This window comes from Monodelphis domestica, chromosome 1 (assembly GCF_027887165.1).
Source record: "Monodelphis domestica isolate mMonDom1 chromosome 1, mMonDom1.pri, whole genome shotgun sequence".
NCBI classification, from domain to species: Eukaryota; Metazoa; Chordata; class Mammalia; order Didelphimorphia; family Didelphidae; genus Monodelphis; species Monodelphis domestica.
In genome coordinates this window covers 227,961,891-227,983,119 of record NC_077227.1, presented here as the reverse complement: position 1 = coordinate 227,983,119, position 21,229 = coordinate 227,961,891, and the positions used below count along the sequence as shown (strand labels likewise).

General features: G+C 35.0%; 1 protein-coding gene across 3 annotated transcripts in view; it reads right to left on the bottom strand.

Annotated features, from left to right (window-relative positions):
* PPP4R4 (protein phosphatase 4 regulatory subunit 4) overlaps nt 1–21,229 on the bottom strand; it is a 130,574-nt gene that overhangs the window by 32,797 nt on the left and 76,548 nt on the right. For all 3 annotated transcript variants that reach the window (XM_001365849.4, XM_007472583.2, XM_056810515.1), the window contains 4 exons: nt 18,118–18,195; nt 17,367–17,450; nt 16,675–16,857; nt 14,933–15,038 (listed from right to left, as the gene is read on the bottom strand). In XM_001365849.4, the coding sequence (XP_001365886.1) occupies nt 14,933–15,038; nt 16,675–16,857; nt 17,367–17,450; nt 18,118–18,195 (451 nt within the window). The remainder of the gene's footprint in view (nt 1–14,932; nt 15,039–16,674; nt 16,858–17,366; nt 17,451–18,117; nt 18,196–21,229) is intronic.

Below are 21,229 nucleotides of genomic sequence, written 5' to 3'. Positions count from 1 at the left end.
AACCAGGGAAAGCTCATAGAACCGACAATCTGCCCAGGACTAAAGCCTCTGAACACCAGACAGAGATAAGAAAAGCTAATCCTCCACATTCAGAGATGGCAAACTCCACAGAAGCACAGAAGCCCCAAAATACCAAGAAAAATAAGAAGAAAGGGGCGACTTTGGACACATTCTATGGAGCCAAAATACAAAATACAGAGCAGATAGAAGAAGATATACAAGAAAATGCTCCAAAATCTTCCAAAGGAAATGGAAACTCTCCACAAACCCATGAAGAATTTGAATCAGAAAGGACCAAAAAGATGGAAGCCTTCTGGGAGGAAAAGTGGGAAATAATGCAAAAGAAATTCACGCATCTACAAAACCAGTTTGACCAAACTGTAAAAGAAAACCAGGCTTTAAAGCAAGAACTAATAAAGCAAAGCCAAAACACCAAGAAATTAGAAGAGAACATAAAATATCTCACCGACAAGGTGATAGATCTGGAAAATAGAGGGAGAAGAGAGAATTTAAGAATAATTGGACTCCCAGAAAAGCCAGAAATAAACACCAAACTGGACATGGTGATACAAGATATAATCAAAGAAAATTGCCCAGAGATTCTAGAACAAGGGGGCAATACAGCCACTGACAGAGCTCACAGAACACCTTCTACACTAAACCCCCAAAAGACAACTCCCAGGAATGTAATTGCCAAATTCCAAAGCTATCAAACAAAAGAAAAAATCCTACAGGAAGCTAGAAAAAGACAATTTAGATATAAAGGAATGCCAATCAGGGTCATACAAGACCTTGCAAGTTCTACTCTGAATGATCGTAAGGCATGGAACATGATCTTCAGAAAGGCAAGAGAGCTGGGTCTCCAACCAAGAATCAGCTACCCAGCAAAACTGACTATATACTTCCAAGGGAAAGTATGGGCATTCAACAAAATAGAAGACTTCCAACTTTTTGCAAAGAAAAGACCAGAGCTCTGTGGAAAGTTTGATACCGAAAATCAAAGAGCAAGTAATACCTGAAAAGGTAAATATTAAGGAAAGGGGAAAAATGTTATCTTCTTCTTTTACTCAAACTCTCTTCTATAAGGACTACATTTATATCAATCTATGTATACTAATATGTGGGGAAAATGTAATGTATAAATAGGGGGTAAAGAAAGACCAAATAGAATAATCATTCTCACACAAAGCTTCACATGGGAAGGGGAGGGGAAGAAAACTCCTATAAGAAGGAGAGGAAGGGGGGGGGGGGGTTACTTAAACCTCAATCTCAGGGAAATCAACTCTGAGAGGGAAAAACATCCAGATCCATTGAGATCTTGAATTCTATCTTACCCAACAAGGGTAAGGAGAAGGGAAAACCAAGGGGGGGGAGGGGGAGAGGGAGAACAAAAAGGGAGGGAAAGAGAGGGGGGAGGGGGAGGGAAGAAAAAGGGAGGGACTAAAAAGGGAAACATCAAGGGAGGGGACAAGGGGGACTGATTCAAAGTAAATCACTGGACTAAAAGGTAGAGCCGAAGAAGAAAAGGTTAGAATTAGGGAAGGCAATCAAAATGCCAGGGAGTCCACAAATGACAATCATAACTTTGAACGTGAATGGGATGAACTCACCCATAAAACGTAGACGAATAGCAGAATGGATTAGAATCCAAAACCCTACCATATGTTGTCTTCAAGAAACACACATGAGGCGGGTTGACACCCACAAGGTCAGAATTAAAGGATGGAGTAAGACCTTCTGGGCCTCAACTGACAGAAAGAAGGCAGGAGTGGTAATCATGATATCTGATAAAGCCAATGCAAAAATAGACCTGATCAAAAGGGATAGGGAAGGTAATTACATTTTGTTAAAAGGGACTCTAGACAATGAGGAAATATCATTAATCAACATGTATGCACCAAATAATATAGCACCCAAATTTCTAATGGAGAAACTAGGAGAATTGAAGGAAGAAATAGACAATAAAACCATACTAGTGGGAGACTTAAACCAACCATTATCAAATTTAGATAAATCAAATCAAAAAATAAATAAGAAAGAGGTAAAAGAAGTGAATGAAATCTTAGAAAAATTAGAATTAATAGACATATGGAGAAAAATAAATAGGGATAAAAAGGAATACACCTTCTTCTCAGCACCACATGGCACATTCACAAAAATTGACCATACATTAGGTCACAGAAACATAGCACACAAATGCAAAAAAGCAGAACTAATGAATGCAGCCTTCTCAGATCACAAGGCAATAAAAATAATGATTAGTAATGGTACATGGAAAACCAAATCTAAAACCAATTGGAAATTAAACAATATGATACTCCAAAACCGTTTAGTTAAAGAAGAAATCATAGAAACAATTAATAATTTCATCGAGGAAAATGACAATGGCGAAACATCCTTTCAAACCTTTTGGGATGCAGCCAAAGCGGTAATCAGAGGTAAATTCATATCCCTGAATGCTTATATTAACAAACAAGGGAGAGCAGAGATCAATCAATTGGAAATGCAAATGAAAAAACTCGAAAGCGATCAAATTAAAAACCCCCAGCAGAAAACCAAATTAGAAATCCTAAAAATTAAGGGAGAAATTTATAAAATAGAAAGTGATAGAACTATTGATTTAATAAATAAGACAAGAAGCTGGTACTTTGAAAAAACAAACAAAATAGACAAAGTACTGGTCAATCTAATTAAAAAAAGGAAGGAAGAAAAGCAAATCCACAGCATTAAAGATGAAAAGGGGGACAGCACCTCCGATGAAGAGGAAATTAAGGCAATCATTAGAAATTACTTTGCCCAATTATATGGCAATAAATACACCAATTTAGGAGAAATGGATGAATATATACAAAAATACAAACTGCCTAGACTAACAGAAGAGGAAATAGAATTCTTAAATAATCCCATATCAGAAATTGAAATCCAACAAGCCATCAAAGAACTTCCTAAGAAAAAATCCCCAGGGCCTGATGGATTCACCAGTGAATTCTATCAAACATTCAGAGAACAGTTAATCCCAATACTATACAAACTATTTGACATAATAAGCAAAGAGGGAGTTCTACCAAACTCCTTTAACAACACAAACATGGTACTGATTCCAAAACCAGGCAGGTCAAAAACAGAGAAAGAAAACTATAGGCCAATCTCCCTAATGAATATAGATGCAAAAATCTTAAATAGGATACTAGCAAAAAGACTCCAGCAAGTGATCCGAAGGATCATTCACCATGGTCAAGTAGGATTCATACCAGGGATGCAGGGCTGGTTCAACATTAGGAAAACCATCCACATAATTGACCACATCAACAAGCAAACTAGCAAGAACCACATGATTATCTCAATAGATGCAGAAAAAGCCTTTGATAAAATACAACACCCATTCCTATTAAAAACACTAGAAAGCATAGGAATAGAAGGGTCATTCCTAAAAATAATAAACAGTATATATCTAAAACCAACAGCTAATATCATCTGCAATGGGGATAAACTAGATGCATTCCCAATAAGATCAGGAGTGAAACAAGGATGCCCATTCTCACCTCTACTATTTGACATTGTACTAGAAACACTAGCAGTAGCAATTAGAGAAGATAAAGGAATTGAAGGCATCAAAATATGCAAGGAGGAGACCAAGTTATCACTCTTTGCGGATGACATGATGGTCTACTTTAGAGATTCAACCAAAAAGCTAATTGAAATAATCAACAACTTTAGCAAAGTTGCAGGATACAAAATAAACCCACATAAATCATCAACTTTTCTATATATCTCCAACACAGCTCAGCATCAAGAACTAGAAAGAGAAATCCCATTCAAAATCACCTTAGACAAAATAAAATACCTAGGAACCTACCTCCCAAGACAAACACAGGAACTATATGAACACAACTACAAAACACTCGCCACACAACTAAAACTAGACTTGAACAAATGGAAAAACATTAACTGCTCATGGATAGGACGAGCCAATATAATAAAAATGACCATCCTACCCAAACTTATTTATCTATTTAGTGCCATACCCATTGAACTACCAAAATACTTCTTCACTGATTTAGAAAAAACCATAACAAAGTTCATTTGGAAGAACAAAAGATCAAGGATATCCAGGGAAATAATGAAAAAAAAACACATATGATGGGGGCCTTGCAGTCCCTGACCTAAAACTATATTACAAAGCAGCAGTCATCAAAACAATTTGGTACTGGCTAAGAAACAGAAAGGAAGATCAGTGGAATAGACTGGGGGAAAGCGACCTCAGCAAGACAGTATACGATAAACCCAAAGATCCCAGCTTTTGGGACAAAAATCCACTATTCGATAAAAACTGCTGGGAAAATTGGAAGACAGTGTGGGAGAGACTAGGAATAGATCAACACCTCACACCCTACACCAAGATAAATTCAAAATGGGTGAGTGACTTAAACATAAAGAAGGAAACCATAAGTAAATTGGGTAAACACAGAATAGTATACATGTCAGACCTTTGGGAGGGGAAAGGCTTTAAAACCAAGCAAGATATAGAAAGAATCACAAAATGTAAAATAAATAATTTTGACTACATCAAACTAAAAAGCTTTTGTACAAACAAAACCAATATAACTAAAATCAGAAGGGAAACAACAAATTGGGAAAAAATCTTCATAGAAACCTCTGACAAAGGTTTAATTACTCATATTTATAATGAGCTAAATCAATTGTACAAAAAATCAAGCCATTCTCCAATTGATAAATGGGCAAGAGAAATGGATAGGCAGTTCTCAGATAAAGAAATCAAAACTATTAACAAGCACATGAAGAAGTGTTCTAAATCTCTTATAATCAGAGAGATGCAAATCAAAACAACTCTGAGGTATCAACTCACACCTAGCAGATTGGCTAACATAACAGCAAAGGAAAGTAATGAATGCTGGAGGGGATGTGGCAAAGTGGGGACATTAATTCATTGCTGGTGGAGCTGTGAACTGATCCAACCATTCTGGAGGGCAATTTGGAACTATGCCCAAAGGGCGACAAAAGAATATCTACCCTTTGACCCAGCCATAGCACTGCTGGGTGTGTACCCCAAAGAGATAATGGACACAAAGACTTGTACAAAAATATTCATAGCTGCGCTCTTTGTGGTGGCCCAAAACTGGAAAACGAGGGGATGCCCATCAATTGGGGAATGGCTGAACAAACTGTGGTATATGTTGGTGATGGAATACTATTGTGCTCAAAGGAATAATAAAGTGGAGGAGTTCCATGGAGACTGGAACAACCTCCAGGAAGTGATGCAGAGCGAGAGGAGCAGAACTAGGAGAACATTGTACACAGAGACTAATACACTGTGGTATAATCGAACGTAATGGACTTCTCCATTAGTGGCGGTGTAATGTCCCTGAACAACTTGCAGGGATCCAGGAGAAAAAAACACCATTCATAAGCAAAGGATAAACTATGGGAGTGGAAACACCGAGAAAAAGCAACTGCCTGAATACAGAGGTTGAGGGGACATGACAGAGGATAGACTCTAAATGAACACTCTAATGCAAATACTATCAACAAAGCAATGGGTTCAAATCAAGAAAACATCTAATGCCCAGTGGACTTACGCATCAGCTATGGGGGGTGGGGGGGAGGAAAAGAAAATGATCTATGTCTTTAACGAACAATGCTTGGAAATGATCAAATAAAATATATTAAAAAAAAAAGAATTCCCTCTAAAACATCAATGAGTTATCATCCAAACTGTTGGGAGATCTTCAGGAAGGGGATGCCACCATCTTCTCCTATGGCAGCCCATTATACTTTTTGGACAATTCTGTTAGGAAATTTCTTCTTAAACTGAACCTAAATATACCTCCCAACAAATATCTCTGCTTTCTAAGGCCAAGAAGAACAAGTCTAATCCCTTTTCCACAAAATACTCATTTAAGTATTTAAAAATTATCATCATGACTTTTCTTCCCTCCCCTCACCCTAATCTCTGCCTTCTTTCTTTCAGGTTAAGTATTCCTCCTCCTTACAACTTCTTACCTAGTATGGTGTACAATCCTGATCATACTCATCTCTACATACTCTAAAATTGTCTGTGCCTTCCCTTTTTATATAATGCAATGTCTTCTTGAATATAAATGTAGCACTCAAAGGTCTAGATGATAACCTAAATAAAGCTCCCTTTAACTCTCAAAAGAAAAAAAAATATATACATGAGTTTATGCATATATTCTGTGATTTTCAGACATAAATCACAAGATTACTGATGTTAAAAAGACAGATTTTTTGTGTCAGGAAACTATTTCGGATAATAAAAAGTGAAGCATGTTTCCCAAATGCAATTCAGTTTGTTTCTCTTCCTCTTCTTCAATTCTGAGTTCACTCTTTATCTCCAATGCCTATCAAAGTTATATGATACTGATGAATTGTCTAAATGAGCTGTCCATCTGGCCTGCTGTTATAAACTAGCAGTAAACATTCTTCAACTTTTTGATTTTTCCTATGGAGATTGTTAAGATGACTCTTGAGAGGCTGGGGATCTCATTGAGGTCATATAGTGTTCTGGAGCGTAATATAATTAGCAGTGCATTATCTCTAAACAGGAGCATCTGATGAGCTTGACCATCTATAGCAGATTCTTCTTCCTTTTGAATTCTGCTGAAAACCATCTCCATGGCATAGACTGTTGGTGAGCATAGGTCTCCATATCTTATTCCTTTCATGAGATTGAAAATCTAAGAAATGTTGAAAAAAATAATTTCTATAGTTGCATCTATTAAGAAATTTTGTAGGCTCATGATATTCACATGTGAGATACATTGTGTTGTACACAGCTTTGTTGTTGCTTTATGGAATCAAATACTTTTTTGTTAGTAATCAACAAATACATATGGCAGGATGATGTATCCTTATTTACTTCAATTGTTTGTCTTGTTGATTGTTGTTTTTTGGTTGTTTCACTCATGTATGACTTTTTGTGAACCCATTTGGAGTTTTCTTGGCAGAGATTGGAGTGGTTTGCCATTTCCTTTTGTAGCTCATTTTATGGATGAGGAAACTGAGGTAAATAGGATTAAGTGGCTTGCCCAGGATCATATAGCTAGTAAGTATCTGAGGCTGGATTTGAACTCACGTCTTCCTCGCCCCAGGTCTGATACTCTATCCACTAAGTCACCTAGCTGGTCTTGACTTGAAGTCTGCTATAAAAAATGATTTGCAAAAGTCTGAGTGTTACATTTTATTTTCATCAGATACCTTTCATAAATGTGAAGATCATTCTCCAAAGTATTTTTAGAAATGAGAAACATGAATTGATAATTATTACATCAGTTGCCTTTTATTTTAGCTACAATACTGTCTGTGGTTTTCTTCAAACAGTACCTTTGTAAGATATTTTGAAAAATCTATTTTTTTTAACCTGTGTCACTTCCAACAAAGACTTCTGTATGTTTTTGGATTAGGTCTTTTTTTAAAACCCTTACCTCCTGTCTTAGAATCAATACTGTGTATTATTTCTAAGGCAGAAGAGCAGTAAGGGCTAGGTGGGGGAGTTAAGTGAATTGCCCAGAGTCACACAGCTGAGAAGTGTCTGAGGCCAGATTTAAACCTAGGACTTCCCATCTCTAGGCCTGGCTCTCCACCCACTAAGCCACCCAGCTGCCCCTCCCCCTTGGTTTAAATCTTGATGCTTCATCCCAATATGAATTTCTTAAATGTCATTTCTACATCCTTATATTACAGAGAAGAGACTAAGGTGTTAAGACTCCAAAAGAGATGTTTTTGTTTTTCTCAATGATTTAAACAGAACCCTATAAAAATGTTGGAAGATCATTCCCCCTTTTAAAGTCTATTTACTGTCTTCTTTCCAGAGTTTCATTTATAAATGCTTTTTGGATGACAGATACTTCAGAGAAGGAACTGTCTTTTCCCCTTTTTCTATTCCCAGTGCTTAGCACAGTATCTTGTGCAGAATCAATATTAGCTTAGCATCAAAGTTTTTTTGCAGATCATCCTTTCCATTGATATTTACTTTTATATGAGGCAATACTACTTGTACTCTTCTACCATACTCTTTCTTGATGGTTTATAAATGAATTTCACAGGCTTTCAAAGGTTTTAAATACAAATTCCTAAATTGTTCCATGAATGAGTAAGAGAATGATTTTTCAAATGTAATGGCATGATTTTTTAATCCAAAAATAAATTTATATTTTAAGATTAGTGATATCTTTAATAGAAAAGACTGATAATGGTTGCCATATCTGTCTCTACAGATCAAGTGCTGACTGAGCTCCTATCATGTTGATTGTTTTACATTTGTTAACATCTACAGGAAATGGTAATAATCATGGCCAGAGTCTCTTCATTTATCTGTTTTCAATCTAGAGGATAGTAATAGCTTATTTGAGTGGTTCAGATTAAATCTGCTGCTGCTGTAACATCTTTAAGATTCCTAGTTGAGAGAGATTTTGACCTTTGCTGTAATAGCCAATAGTCTGACTATACACAAAGAGCAAACTCTCTCATTTGTTATTAAAAAAAAAACACCTTATCTTTTGTCTTAGACTCAATATTGTATTTTGTTTCCCAAACAGAAGAGCAATAAGGGCTAGGCAATGGAAGTCAAGTGACTTGGACAGGGTTAGACGGAAAGTATCTGGGGTCACATTTGAACACAGAACCTCCTGTCTCTTAGCCTAGTTCTCAATCCACTAAGCCACCTACTTGCCCACTTACTCATCTATAACCAAATTTTTCTACTGTTTTCTTGAGAAATTACTGATATATACACAAGGCTTCTGATTAGCCTACATGCCACATACACACACTTGCTATTTTCCCTGTGTCTATCTGAATATTGAAGTAATTAAGTATCAATGTATATATAACTTGGTTTGGAGGATTTTGCCAAGTTTGTCTGATAATTTTAATACCATTCTAACAAATATGGTATCTTTATGGTGTTCCTTTTTGCTTAAGAGCCCTAAAGGTGAACGGTTAATTACTCAGTAAAATAGTATTTCTTCTTTCTTTTGGATACACTAGGAAACTTAATTCCACACATTCCTTTATTTATCTTTTGCCAAGGTAAATATGTAGGGTATCATTCCATTTAGCTGCAAGTTCCTTTTGTCTTTTGGTTTCACATTCAATTTATTGAACATTTATTAAAAAAACCTACTATATTCAAGGCAATATGTTAGATGCTAGACAGAGTAACTGAACTCAAGGAGCTTCCAGTTTATTAAGGGGATGCCACATGTACACATAAAAGTCAAAACAAAATAATATGAGAAGATAGCACTGATGACTAAAGAAATACAGAAAGGTTTTGAGTAGAAGGCATATCTTAAAATACCAGCAGGCATGAAGATATAGATGGACTCTGAAAGAAAGTATAAAAGGAGTACATTTGAAGAATGGGGGACAGCATCAGAAAATTTAGAGGTAGAAGCAATCTCAGCAACTATTTAGTCAAACCCATACAAGAAAGGAATCCCTCCTGTGACAAACTGGACTACTGATCATAGAATCTCTGACTGAAGACCCTCTAAATAAGGGGAACCTACAAAAGTAGCCCACTCCACTTCTGAACATCTCTAATTGTTAGAAAAGATAAGAAAACCAGTCAAATTGGATTAGATATAATTCATTCTGGAAGATGGTACTAAGAGATTAATTTACAAGATACCTGAAAGAGGGAGACATGACAAAAGTTTGGGAAAAAATCTTGGACCATATTAAAACCCAAAAAGTGACTGAGAGAACATCAACTATCAGCCTATTTGACTATTTTTACATTTATAAAAGTTTTTATGAGTCATTTTCATGCCCATAGTGGCTATTAGCAGGAATTCTTTTTTTGTAAAGATATTTTGTTATATCAATTATGTGTAATAACAATTTTCCACATAAGTTTTCTTAAGTTATAAGATCCAAATTGTCTCCCTTCCTCCCTTCCTTCCCCCTTCCTGGAAATGGTAAGCAATTTAATCTGGGTTATACGTGTATTGTTATATAAAACACATTTCCATATTATTCATTTTTGCAACAGAATACTCATATAAAACCAAAACTCCCAAATTAAAAAAAATAAGAAGCTAAAGTGAAAAATCTTATGCTCTGATCAGCATTCTGACTCCAATAGTTCTTTCTCTGGAGGTGGATAGCATTCTTTGTCATAAGTTCTTCAGAAATGTCTCAAATCATTGTACTGCTGAGAGCAGCTAAGTCTTTCACAGTTGATTATCCCACAATATTGCTGTAACTGTGTACAATGTTCTCCTGGTTCTGCTTATTTCACTCTGTATCAGTTCATGCAGGTCTTTCTAGCTCTTTCTCGAAATCATCTTGTTCATCATTCCTTGTAGCACAATAATATTCCATCACTACCACATACTACAATTTGTTCAGCCATTCCTCAATTTCCAATTCTTTGTCACCACAAAAAGAGCTGTGGGAGAAGGGAATTTGTGTGTTGATTTGATCAATCAGAGGGTTGAACTTCCCTTCCATTTGTTTTGAATTTGGGTCAGTTAGGAACCAGGGAATTGATCCTACAGGAACTGCCCCCTTGGGTGGTGCCAGGCTAATTGTGGAACTAGAATTGGTTCCTGGGGAGTGATGTAAGAGAGCTAGTGGGTGTAGTGAGGACTTATAAGATGAGACCCAGCAGGAAGTTGGGGGGTGGGGAGGGAGTTGTTGTTTTTGGAGGTTGAGATTTGGAGACAGACGCTGAGTTGTTAGGCTCTGGATTATTAGACTTTCTATATTTCTCTCATTTTCTTTTTCTTACTAATAAATTTAGCTATTAACAGTCTTGTGACTTAAGGGTTAATTATAATTTTGGTGACCCATTCTAATCATTACAGATGCTATAAATATTTTTTTGTAAACTAGGTCCTTTCCCCTTTTTTATTATCTCTTTGGGATACAGACCTAGTTGTGCTATTACTGGATCAAAGGATATGCATTATTTTATAGCCTTTTGGGCATAATTCCAAATTGCCCTCTAAAATGGATAGATCAGTTCACAATTCCAACAGCAATGCATTAATGTCCCAATTTTGCCACAGTTCCTCCAACATTTATCACTTTTCTTTACTGTCATATTGGCCAATCTGATAGGTGTGAAGTGGTACCTTAGTGTTGTTATTCTCATTTCTCTAACCAAGAGTGATTTAGAACATTTTTATATGACTACTGATAGCCTTATTTCTTTATCCAAAAACTGCTTGTTCATGTCCTTTGACCATTTGTCAGTTGGGAAATGGCTTGTATTCTTGTAAATTTGCCTTAGCTCTCTCTATATTTGAGAAATTAGACCTTTATTAGAGAAACTTTCCACATAATTTTTTGCTAGTATGTCATATCCCTTCTAATCTTGGTTACATTGGTTTTGTTTCTATGGAAACTTTAAATTTAATATAGACAAAATTATTCATTTTACATCTTGTAATGTTCTCTATCTCTTGTTTGGTTATAATTTCTTTCCTTCTTCATAGATAGGACAGGCAAACTATTCTATGTTTCCCAAATTTACTTATAGTATCAATCATATATACTCATTTTGACCTTATCTTGGTATAAGGTGTGAGATATTGGTCTACACTTAATTTCTGACATACTGTTTTCCAATTTTCCAAGTGGTCTTTGTCACATAGTGAATTCTTATCTGAAAAGTTTGGATCTTTGGGTTTATCAAACACTAGATTGCTACGGTCATTTGCTCCTAATCTATTCTATTGATCCACCATTCTATTTCTTAGCCAGTACCATATTGTTTTGATTTCTGCTTTATTTTTGAGATCTGGTACTCCTAAGCCAATATCCTTCACATTTTTTTCCCATTAAATTCCTTGACAATCTTGATCTTTTGTTCTTCCAGATGAATTTTGTTATTTTTTTTTCTGCTTCTGTAATTTGATTGGTATGGCATTGAATGAGTAAATTAATTTAGGTAGAATTGTCATTTTTATTATATTAGCTCAACCTACCCATTAGCAATTAATGTTCTTCCAACTGTTTAGATCTGACTTTATTTGTGTGAAAAGTATTTTGTAACTGTGTACATATAATTTCTGTGTTTGTCTTGGCAAATGAATAATTAGGCTTTCATAAAAAATATTTCACAATGGGCCACATCTTTACCATCATGTAACTGATAGAAAGGTAAAGAATATAATGCATTAATAACTGTGAATGAACCTAGTTATTCTCAGTAATGCAGTGATCTAAGGCAATCTTAGAACAAAAAAATACCATCTGCCCTCTGAGAGAGAACTGAAACGTACTATATTTCACTTTTTTGTTGTTTGATTTCTCTTCCACAAAACAACTAATATGGAAAAATATCTTACACGACTGGACATATGAGATCTATGTCAGATTGCTTACTGTTTTGGGGAGAGGTAGGGAGGGGAGTGAGGGAAAGGAGGAGGAAGAGAATTTGTAATTCAGAATTTCAAAGAAAATAAATGCAAAAAAATACTTTTACATGTAATTGGGGATAAATAAAACATTGTTAATAAATAATACTATGATTATGTCAGGTGAGGTTAAAAAAAAAGGAAGATAAATTCATTGCTTAATGGAAAAATTCTAGCATGAGTCCATTTGGACTGTGAGAATTCCCAGCTATTCCTATTTGTAAGTGACACTGTGCTATTAATATTAAATCACTTAATATTTCAGAGCTTTCTGAAAGAGATCAATAACCACTTAAAAGAATTTGGCCTAACTATACACACAGGACAATCAAGTGGATGAAGAATGCCTGTATCTATTATGAAATACACACATCAGAATATTCAACCTATAAAACTAGTTCATTGGTATAATATATCTGGAACAGACAGTACAAATGGACAATAAGTCCTGCTTGAGATTAAACAGATGGAGGAAGACAGGATGAATTGCCTTAATGGAGGCTCATGGTGAGTGTGAGCAGGATGAAAAATATAAAAAATTAGGAACTCTGAAGAGGAAGAGTAAAAGATATCTTTGGGGAAATGTATGAGAGGAAGAAAAGATGGATTAGACATGGGGCAAAGGTAAGGGATGACTAGCAGTAAGAGAGTTTTGGAAATAAGCTCAAAATGTCTCAAGCCCTTTGGGTGAAACTCTGTGAAGAATATCTGGGAGGACACAGCTCAAAATCCATAGGATGGGCAAGTATAGATGGGTTGTGATCTGCAAATTAAGGTCACATACTTAGTCAGATGCATCTGAATATTTGGAGTGTGCTGACTCAACTACTTTCCTCTCCTCCACCGCTTACTTCCCCCTCTCTATTCTCATCACTGCTAACCGAGCAAATAGTCCAATCAATCCATCAACTGGCATGTTTTAAATACCCACTTCATTCTAATTACCATTAGTCATTATACTTCTTCCTTATTATTGAGAATAAAATCCAGCCAAGAGAACTACTTGGCAGCTCTGTTTATGGGATTTTTGCTATTATTGCTATTTATTAAATCTGGCTGAATGGAAGGATAACAGTACCACAAAAAGAAAAAAAGTGAAGTCTGAAGGAAGGGCAGGTTGGGGGGTTAAGACAATTAAACTTTGGATATGTTGAGTTTGAAATCCCAGAGAAACAGGATTATAATTCAGGAGATAGATTAGATCTTAATATACAGATTTAAGAGTCATCTGTTAAAAGATAATAACTGAGCCCAGGGGAACTGATGAAACATATATAGCTTGGAGGGAGATATAGCATGGAGGGAGACAAGAAGATGGCCCAGGATATGGTCTTATATTTTGGAAAAGGATAATGATTCAGCAAAGGAAAATGAAGACTGAAAACATCAGTATTGATATTTATGGTTATACTTGTTTAACAGATTCTTACTTGAACATCGGCCTTTGAAAATTAAAATTTATGTGCCTTTCTTAAGTATAGTTAATTTTCATAAGACAGTTAAAGAGACAAAACTATGAGAAGAAAATAGAGAGCTGATCTCCAAGTCAGAAAGGGAGGTTTGAGACATGACATACTAGCTATGTGAGTCTGGGAAATTCACTTAATTTAGACAAAATAAATTGCAGATCAGTTGCTAATCTGAATGAGTTTCCTCACCAAGAATTCTCTACACTAATGACATCACAGGTCTAGAAAAAAATGTTTATAAACTTCTATTTTATCAGATAGTATTTTGTATAATAACCATTTTAATGAAGGGAGAAGGAAGAGAATAAGCATTTATACAGTATATACTACATGTGAGGCATTGTGCTAAGTGCTTTACAAATATTATTTCATTTTATTTCAATAATAATCCTGTGAGGCAATGTTGTTATCTTCATTTTACAGTTTAGGAAATTGAGACAGAGGTTAAGTGACTTGCCCAGGGTTATATAATTAGTGACATTTGAACTCAGATCTTCCTAACTCTAGGCCCAGAGCTCTACCCATTGTGCTACATTGCTACCTCAGAAGGCAAATACTGAAATTGTGCTAAAATCTCATCACCTCCCATCCCCTCCAACTTTGTTAGGTGAAAGTAAAAAGGATAATCAGCCAGTTTATGACATATTTATACTTCAAATACTAAAAGTTAAGTTTTTCTTTGGCAAAGAAATTACTGTCTTCATAATAGCAGCCATTAATGAATGATACTTATCAGAATTTCAAAGGTCCTGAATTTTATAATGAGAAGCCAGTACTTTTTTTTTTTATCATGGGGTAAGAAAAAAACAAACTTTCAGTCTTTGTAGTATAAAGAAAAAGATCATTCATGATTTAATATATTGTTATCCTCTGTTATGGAAACTTTGACCAGCTTTAGTTTTTATCTACATATATAATATTCAATACATTAAACAAGCACATTACACAATAAAATACACAAATATAATTAATTTGCTACATTCTCCGTTTAAATAATATCTTAACAGCATAAAATATCTTTTCTTTAAACAAAAAATGAGAATGACAACTTACGTTCAACTAACTTCTGAATGATCTCATGTCTCTGTTCTTGTTTACGATTATAACGTAGAAAAATGCAAAGAGTTCGAGATGCTGCCTTTTGTACAGGCAAGACATTCTTTAAGAAACAAGGAAAGGAAATTAAACACAAGACTAATATTGATCAGTACATAGTGAATTCCAGGCTTACCTTATCAGCTACTCATTCTTAGCAGTTGATCCAAGCCACAAATGTAGCTAATGCATTTCCTGACTTTACCTCCCTCCCTAAGGCCTTCTGTAAATCAGGAACTTCTATCATGACTAGAAAATTAATCCTAAAGTAAATCAGTAATATTTCACAAATTTTTGGAATTATTAGTTTTCAGGTATTCCACTCTATTTTTCAGATTTGGACACTAAAACCTAGCCAGTTAAGTAAACTTTCCATGATTACAAAAGTGGTAGAGTTTTAATAATTATCCAGCTCTCCTCATTCCTGATCTAGTGATATTTCAAAATACATGATTAAAATAAAAAGTATTTTTCCAAACCAGATGATTTATACCTTTTGTTAGAGTTAATGTATAGAGCACTTTAAGTAGTTTCACATAATTACAAAAGCAAAATTACTAGTAGTAAAATTTTAAAAATTTATTTTATTTGGTAAGGTATTTAAAAATGAGAGTCACTTTGGAAAAACTTTGTCACATTTACTAAGTCTAAGTTGCCTAAAGCTTTTAGAAGGGTACTGGTATTATAAAATGAAATATAAAACAACTATTTAGCATGATAAAATTATATGTTAAGTTTCACAAAACAACTATTTAAAACTCTTATTCTATTATTTTAAAAAATATAATCATGACCTCTAAGTTCAATTCCCCAATTTATATAACACAATGGTTCATTATAAAAAAGCTTTAGTCATACATAGCAGGTACCACCTCTCAAATGGCCTCAATTTTTACTTTACTAAGGCAGCACCACTAGTCAGTAAATGCTTCCACCCACTTCCATTTTGCATAAGTCAGTTCCATTCCATTATATTCTTTTCCACATGCTGTTCTGAATTTGTTGAGGGCAAGAGGAAGATATTCATCATGATTTAGAAAATCAAATTTAGAAAATAGATGGAAATGTTATTAAGTTTAAGACACTTAAAACTAGAGTAAAAATAACCTTCCTCTTTTATTTCACCTTGTGTAAGAATAAAGTCAAAAGTTAAATTAACTACATATACAAACTTAAACAACTGAAGTATCAGTATCAAATGTAAGGCAAAGCAATGATTCCATTTCATCCCTTGGAGAGTTTAATGAAAAGGGTAGATATTTACCTTTGTATACAATCTATCCTCAGAGACAGAAAAGAAAAAAATGCCTAAAAACAGTTTAGGATCAAGAAGTTGAAGGGACACCTCAAAGGAGAAGACATTACTGAGGTGAGGACACCAGAGAAGAGAATTAGATTTAACTGAAGCCAGAGTGACTGCTCCCTCCTGGTAGCTAAATACATGACAGTATGTTAAAGTATTTTTCCAGTTTTAATTCTCTTCTCCAGCAAAGTATATGCCTAACTGAATGGGGGAGAAGATAGTGAAGAAGCACAGAGAAATTTAGGTAATAAACTAGGACCAAGAATGCCTGGGGCATGAAAAGGTTATTTCAATCTGACTCAGAGAACTAAACCGTGTATGATTTTAACTGCGCCCAAAACTTGGTGGGTCTCAAAATGAGTGGAAAAAAGATAATGAAAATGACCATGGGACTCACATTTGTCATCATGATTGCGAACATTCTATGTAAAAATCGATAATAAATCTGATCACTGGATATGATCTGAGGCAGGCAGCCATATTTCTGCAGTATCTTTTCATGAGTTCTCCATTTTAAGGAGCTTGCTGCTCGCTGTTCTGCTGCTGTCAGAGCTGGAATCAGGTCAGGTACAGTCAATAACTGAAAGAAAAGCAATCAATAGATTCATGGTGATGTGTCAAATACTGTTCAAAAAAATCAGTCAGTGCAGCATTTTATCAAGTAAAAAAATAATTAATTTTGCTCAATTCCAACTGTAAAATGAAACCTAGTTCCTAAAGAATGATCCTTGTCCAGAACCAGACCATAGAATAAATCACATTTTAAACAAAGAACATGGATACCAAGTTATCAAATGAAAGTTTGCACTCTACTTTCCTTGGTAGGTCCATCCCAATAACAATATAGTTTAATGACAAAAAGTTTTAATTATTATGAGAGATCTCACTTCAATAGTATCAGCAAGTATCACCTTCTAAATATTCTAGTTCTTAAACAATGACTCAAAAACATGTTAAGTTGAAATGTATGGACACAAGTTCCAAGAATATTGATTAAGAATTTAACAATTCAATAAGTATTCAATAACACTTCAATATGAGGGAAAAAAGAATATTCAGAATCATATCAATTACAAGCTAATTAATTACCTTGTTCTCTTGAACACTGCTTTCACCACCAGTAGTCAAAAGTTCTAGGGTTTCTGGAAGATGATCTACAAGTGCATCTAAAACCTTTTAAGAGAGATGCTGGAATTATAATAATACTCTCATAATTTTAATATTTTTTCCAGTTAATTCAATGAACCACTTTAATAGTCCATTGCCTACAAGGAAACAGTGCTATTTACTAATCAAGATACTTAGATTTTGTTTTTAATTCTGCCACCCTCTTGTGAGGCCTTAAAGACATGCATTACTTGATTGCTCTCCTTTCTCTAACTGAACTATGAAAAGAGTAAGGAAAGCAAACTTCCCCTACAATGCTATTATGAAGATAAATGAATATCTGTGCTTTGAAACTCCTTTTTAAAAATGTAAAGCCTATTTCTAATTGAATTATACACTAGAAATTCCCAAATTTGGAACCATGTTACTTCACCTTGCCAAGCATGCTCACAGTCATCCCAAATTGTCAGTCTTTTTCATTTGGGTAAAAGTCTCACTCTCAGGTAGTGATAAATTGAACCATCAAACCTCTGTAGATCAGTAGACATTCATAAAAAAAAGAGGTTTAATTAAAAACAGTCTAAAAATGAAATGACTAAAAATCCCATGACTTGTGGGATTATTCACTGATTGTCAGGATTGGGCTAGAGGCCTGAAAAAATTTATATACCACCCAGAGAGTAGAACATTTTGCCTTAAAATAAAAGAAGCAAAAACAAAAAATAAAAATTACCTCTAGTGATTCATCTTGTAATAGTGCAATTAGTTCTTTATGTATTAAATATACTCCAGAACTAAGAAGCTTAGACACCTAGAAGTGTTATGAATAAAGACACATTTCAGATTACTAGAAACACGGAGGTTATAATCACATAAATTTCTATTATCTAAGTGATATTTTAAGAATGAACATAAATGTATCTGTGCACAAAAATAAGTTTTCTATAAAGGAAGAAACCAAGAGGCTAATTTTGCAGACATAACTGTGATATGATTCTTTTAAAGTTTAACCTATAATCCCAAGCAGTGAGAAAACATTTTGAACTACTCATTGGATCAAAATATATTGTTACCATATAATTGCCAGTATATGGTGGGGAAACTGGAGATAGAGTATAAACATGCAGAGAAAGCTAACAGATGCTGATAAAAGCATTGGGAGTCTCCTATTTGAGTCTCAAAGCTACTTTAGGGTCCCAGACTGCTCCAAGTGTGGCCTCATAGTTCAGTAATGTTTTCTCTGTTGCATATCAAAATGGAAATGGTAGTAAACAGCACATTTCTCAGTGCTCTTTGGCATTAGCTGCAGCAGTAAGTGATTGGCCAGAAATGCTTTTGTGTTCTCAAATAGTTTATATTTCCTGAGTCTTCTTTAACAGTTAAGTCAGTTGTCATTCCCCTTCATATGAATATATGATAGTACTCTATATCACTCTCAGGGCATTTATCTAGAAATAATCTCCACCCCTCTTTGTACATTGTACATTGTTATCACATACTTAACACATGTATAATCTAGACTGAATTGCTTGTCAACTCTGGGAGAGGGGAGGGAAGAAAGGAGGGAAATAATGTAAATCACATAACTCTGGAAAACTTATGTGAAAATTTGTTATTAAAATAAAGACATATGTTATCACATACTGTTTTGCATTTCAGACCCATTGGATGCTAAGGCCTACTGCAACCCAAAAGTGACAAAACTCTAAGCTCCACCCCAAGAATTTTAATCAGTGTGGAAAGGAACTTAGCAAGTTCCCTACTCTACTGGTAAGTGGAATGGCTTTCCACATTTGAAGCCAGACTGGTCTCAAAAAATCCACAAAAGGTTAGCTTCCTGATTTCTAACCCATTTAGGACCTATATTCATTTATTCAATTCATTTCTGATAACCGATTAGTACATAAGGCACAGCCTCTTTCCTAAACAATTTAATTCAAGGAATATTTATCAAGCACCTACTACATACAAAGCACTGTGCTAGGTACTAGTGTAAACCTCAAAATTTCTTAGACTTATAAATGTTGGAAATTTCACCATTGGGAAATTTCATACTTGAAAAATTTCCTATTGATAGTGGGTCTTGACTATTGGAATGTGAATCCCATTGGCATGGGAGGTTCCTTCTTCTTCCCTTCTTAAGATTACTTTAGGACAAAAACCTTTTGCTGAACAATGGAAAGGACTTTGACCTATGCTTAAGCATAGAACAGGAATTTCTTTGAGTCATGATTGATTTTAGAATTGATACAATGGAGATACTTGGAATCAATCTCCACCCTATTCAGTCCTAACAGGATTGAGTAAGGGCTGCAGCCTAGATCAAAATTTAATTATTCCAATCTCTACCCTACTCAGGTTAACAGGATTTAGAAAGGGCTGTAGCAAAGGATCAAAGATTTAATTATTTGAAAATATGACCTTCAACAGACATGTGCAAAAGCCAGAGACCTCTGGGCGGTCCTGGGTTTAAGCTAGAGCCTCCATTGGCACAGGGAAATTGATGGACAGGTGATTGGTAGATGTGAGGACTGAGGGGAGGCAACTTGGAGGGTTTCCTTAAAGATAGGGGAGTCTGGAGACTCGGGGGTGGTTGAGGAGTTGGCCGGAGTGGTTGAGGTGTGCTCTGAGAAGCTTGCTCTGAAGGAAGCTGAAGGTGGGGGCCTCTGAGACTGTTTCTCCATTTTGGTCACGTGAGTAATAGGGACTGATCTCTTTTCTTTGCCCCAGCTATCTAAGGGCTTGGGCCTTTTGGCCCAGCCTAAACAGAAGGGGTATTTAAGCCCTATTCCCTTCTCTCCCTTTTTCTCTCTCTCTATCTCGAATTCCTTTCTTCCTCCTATTGTAATTAAACTCCATAAAAGATTGACTGCTGACTTGAGTTTTAATTTAGGAATTACATAGCTGAATTCCTTGGCGACCTTAAATTAACATATATCAGTCTTTTAAAGTGATTCCCTTGTAACACTAGGCATAAAAGCATACATACACACACACACACACAAAAAAAGCCTGGCAACCTAGGAGATTTCATTATATTAGGGAAAGAAAGATACAGCATGCACACAAGTATAATCTAAGGTAATTTGAAAAGGAAGAGCAATGACAATTGGAAGGATGTGAGAAATCTTCATAGAAGAGATGATATCTAAGCTAAATTTTGAAGGTAGATAAAGATTTTAAGCAATATAGATTAAAAAAAATACTATATTCCAGTTATGGGTGATAGTCTGTTTATATGCAGAGGAAGGGAATACAGAGTCTAGTTCAACTAAAATGTACATTACATTACACTGCCCCTCCTAATTTTAAAATATTAAGAATGTTTTGGCCAAAACAAATGAGAGGAGAAAGGATTTAACAATCTTAGTATTCCCATAACAAGAAATTTCATGGAAGTTAATTCATAGGACAAATTTTCTACATTGCTATGAATATTTTTAATGAAAAGATAAAGCACAAGAGAAAATAACTTTGTAGCCATTATTTTCAACAAATGGTCCCAAAGACTCACCTCAATATAATCCACTTCATTTAAGTTAATTTAATTTAAAAAGTAAATGATGTACTTCTTAACTTTATATTTGTCCTCAGTTTGATTAGTCCAGAATTTGTAATTTAAGGATATATTATATAGCACATGATGTATTCAAATCATATATTTCTACTGATATTATCAATAAGAGTAGCCCAGGGCCTTGGTATGTTATCCAAGACAGGCCTAGAAGTCAGGAAGACCTGCCTCTGACACATACTGTCTGTGTGAGCCCGGCTAAGTCACTGGACCTTTCAGGGCTCTAAGAAATGCTTTAAAAATAGAAGTGTGGACAAAGTGTCAACCTGAT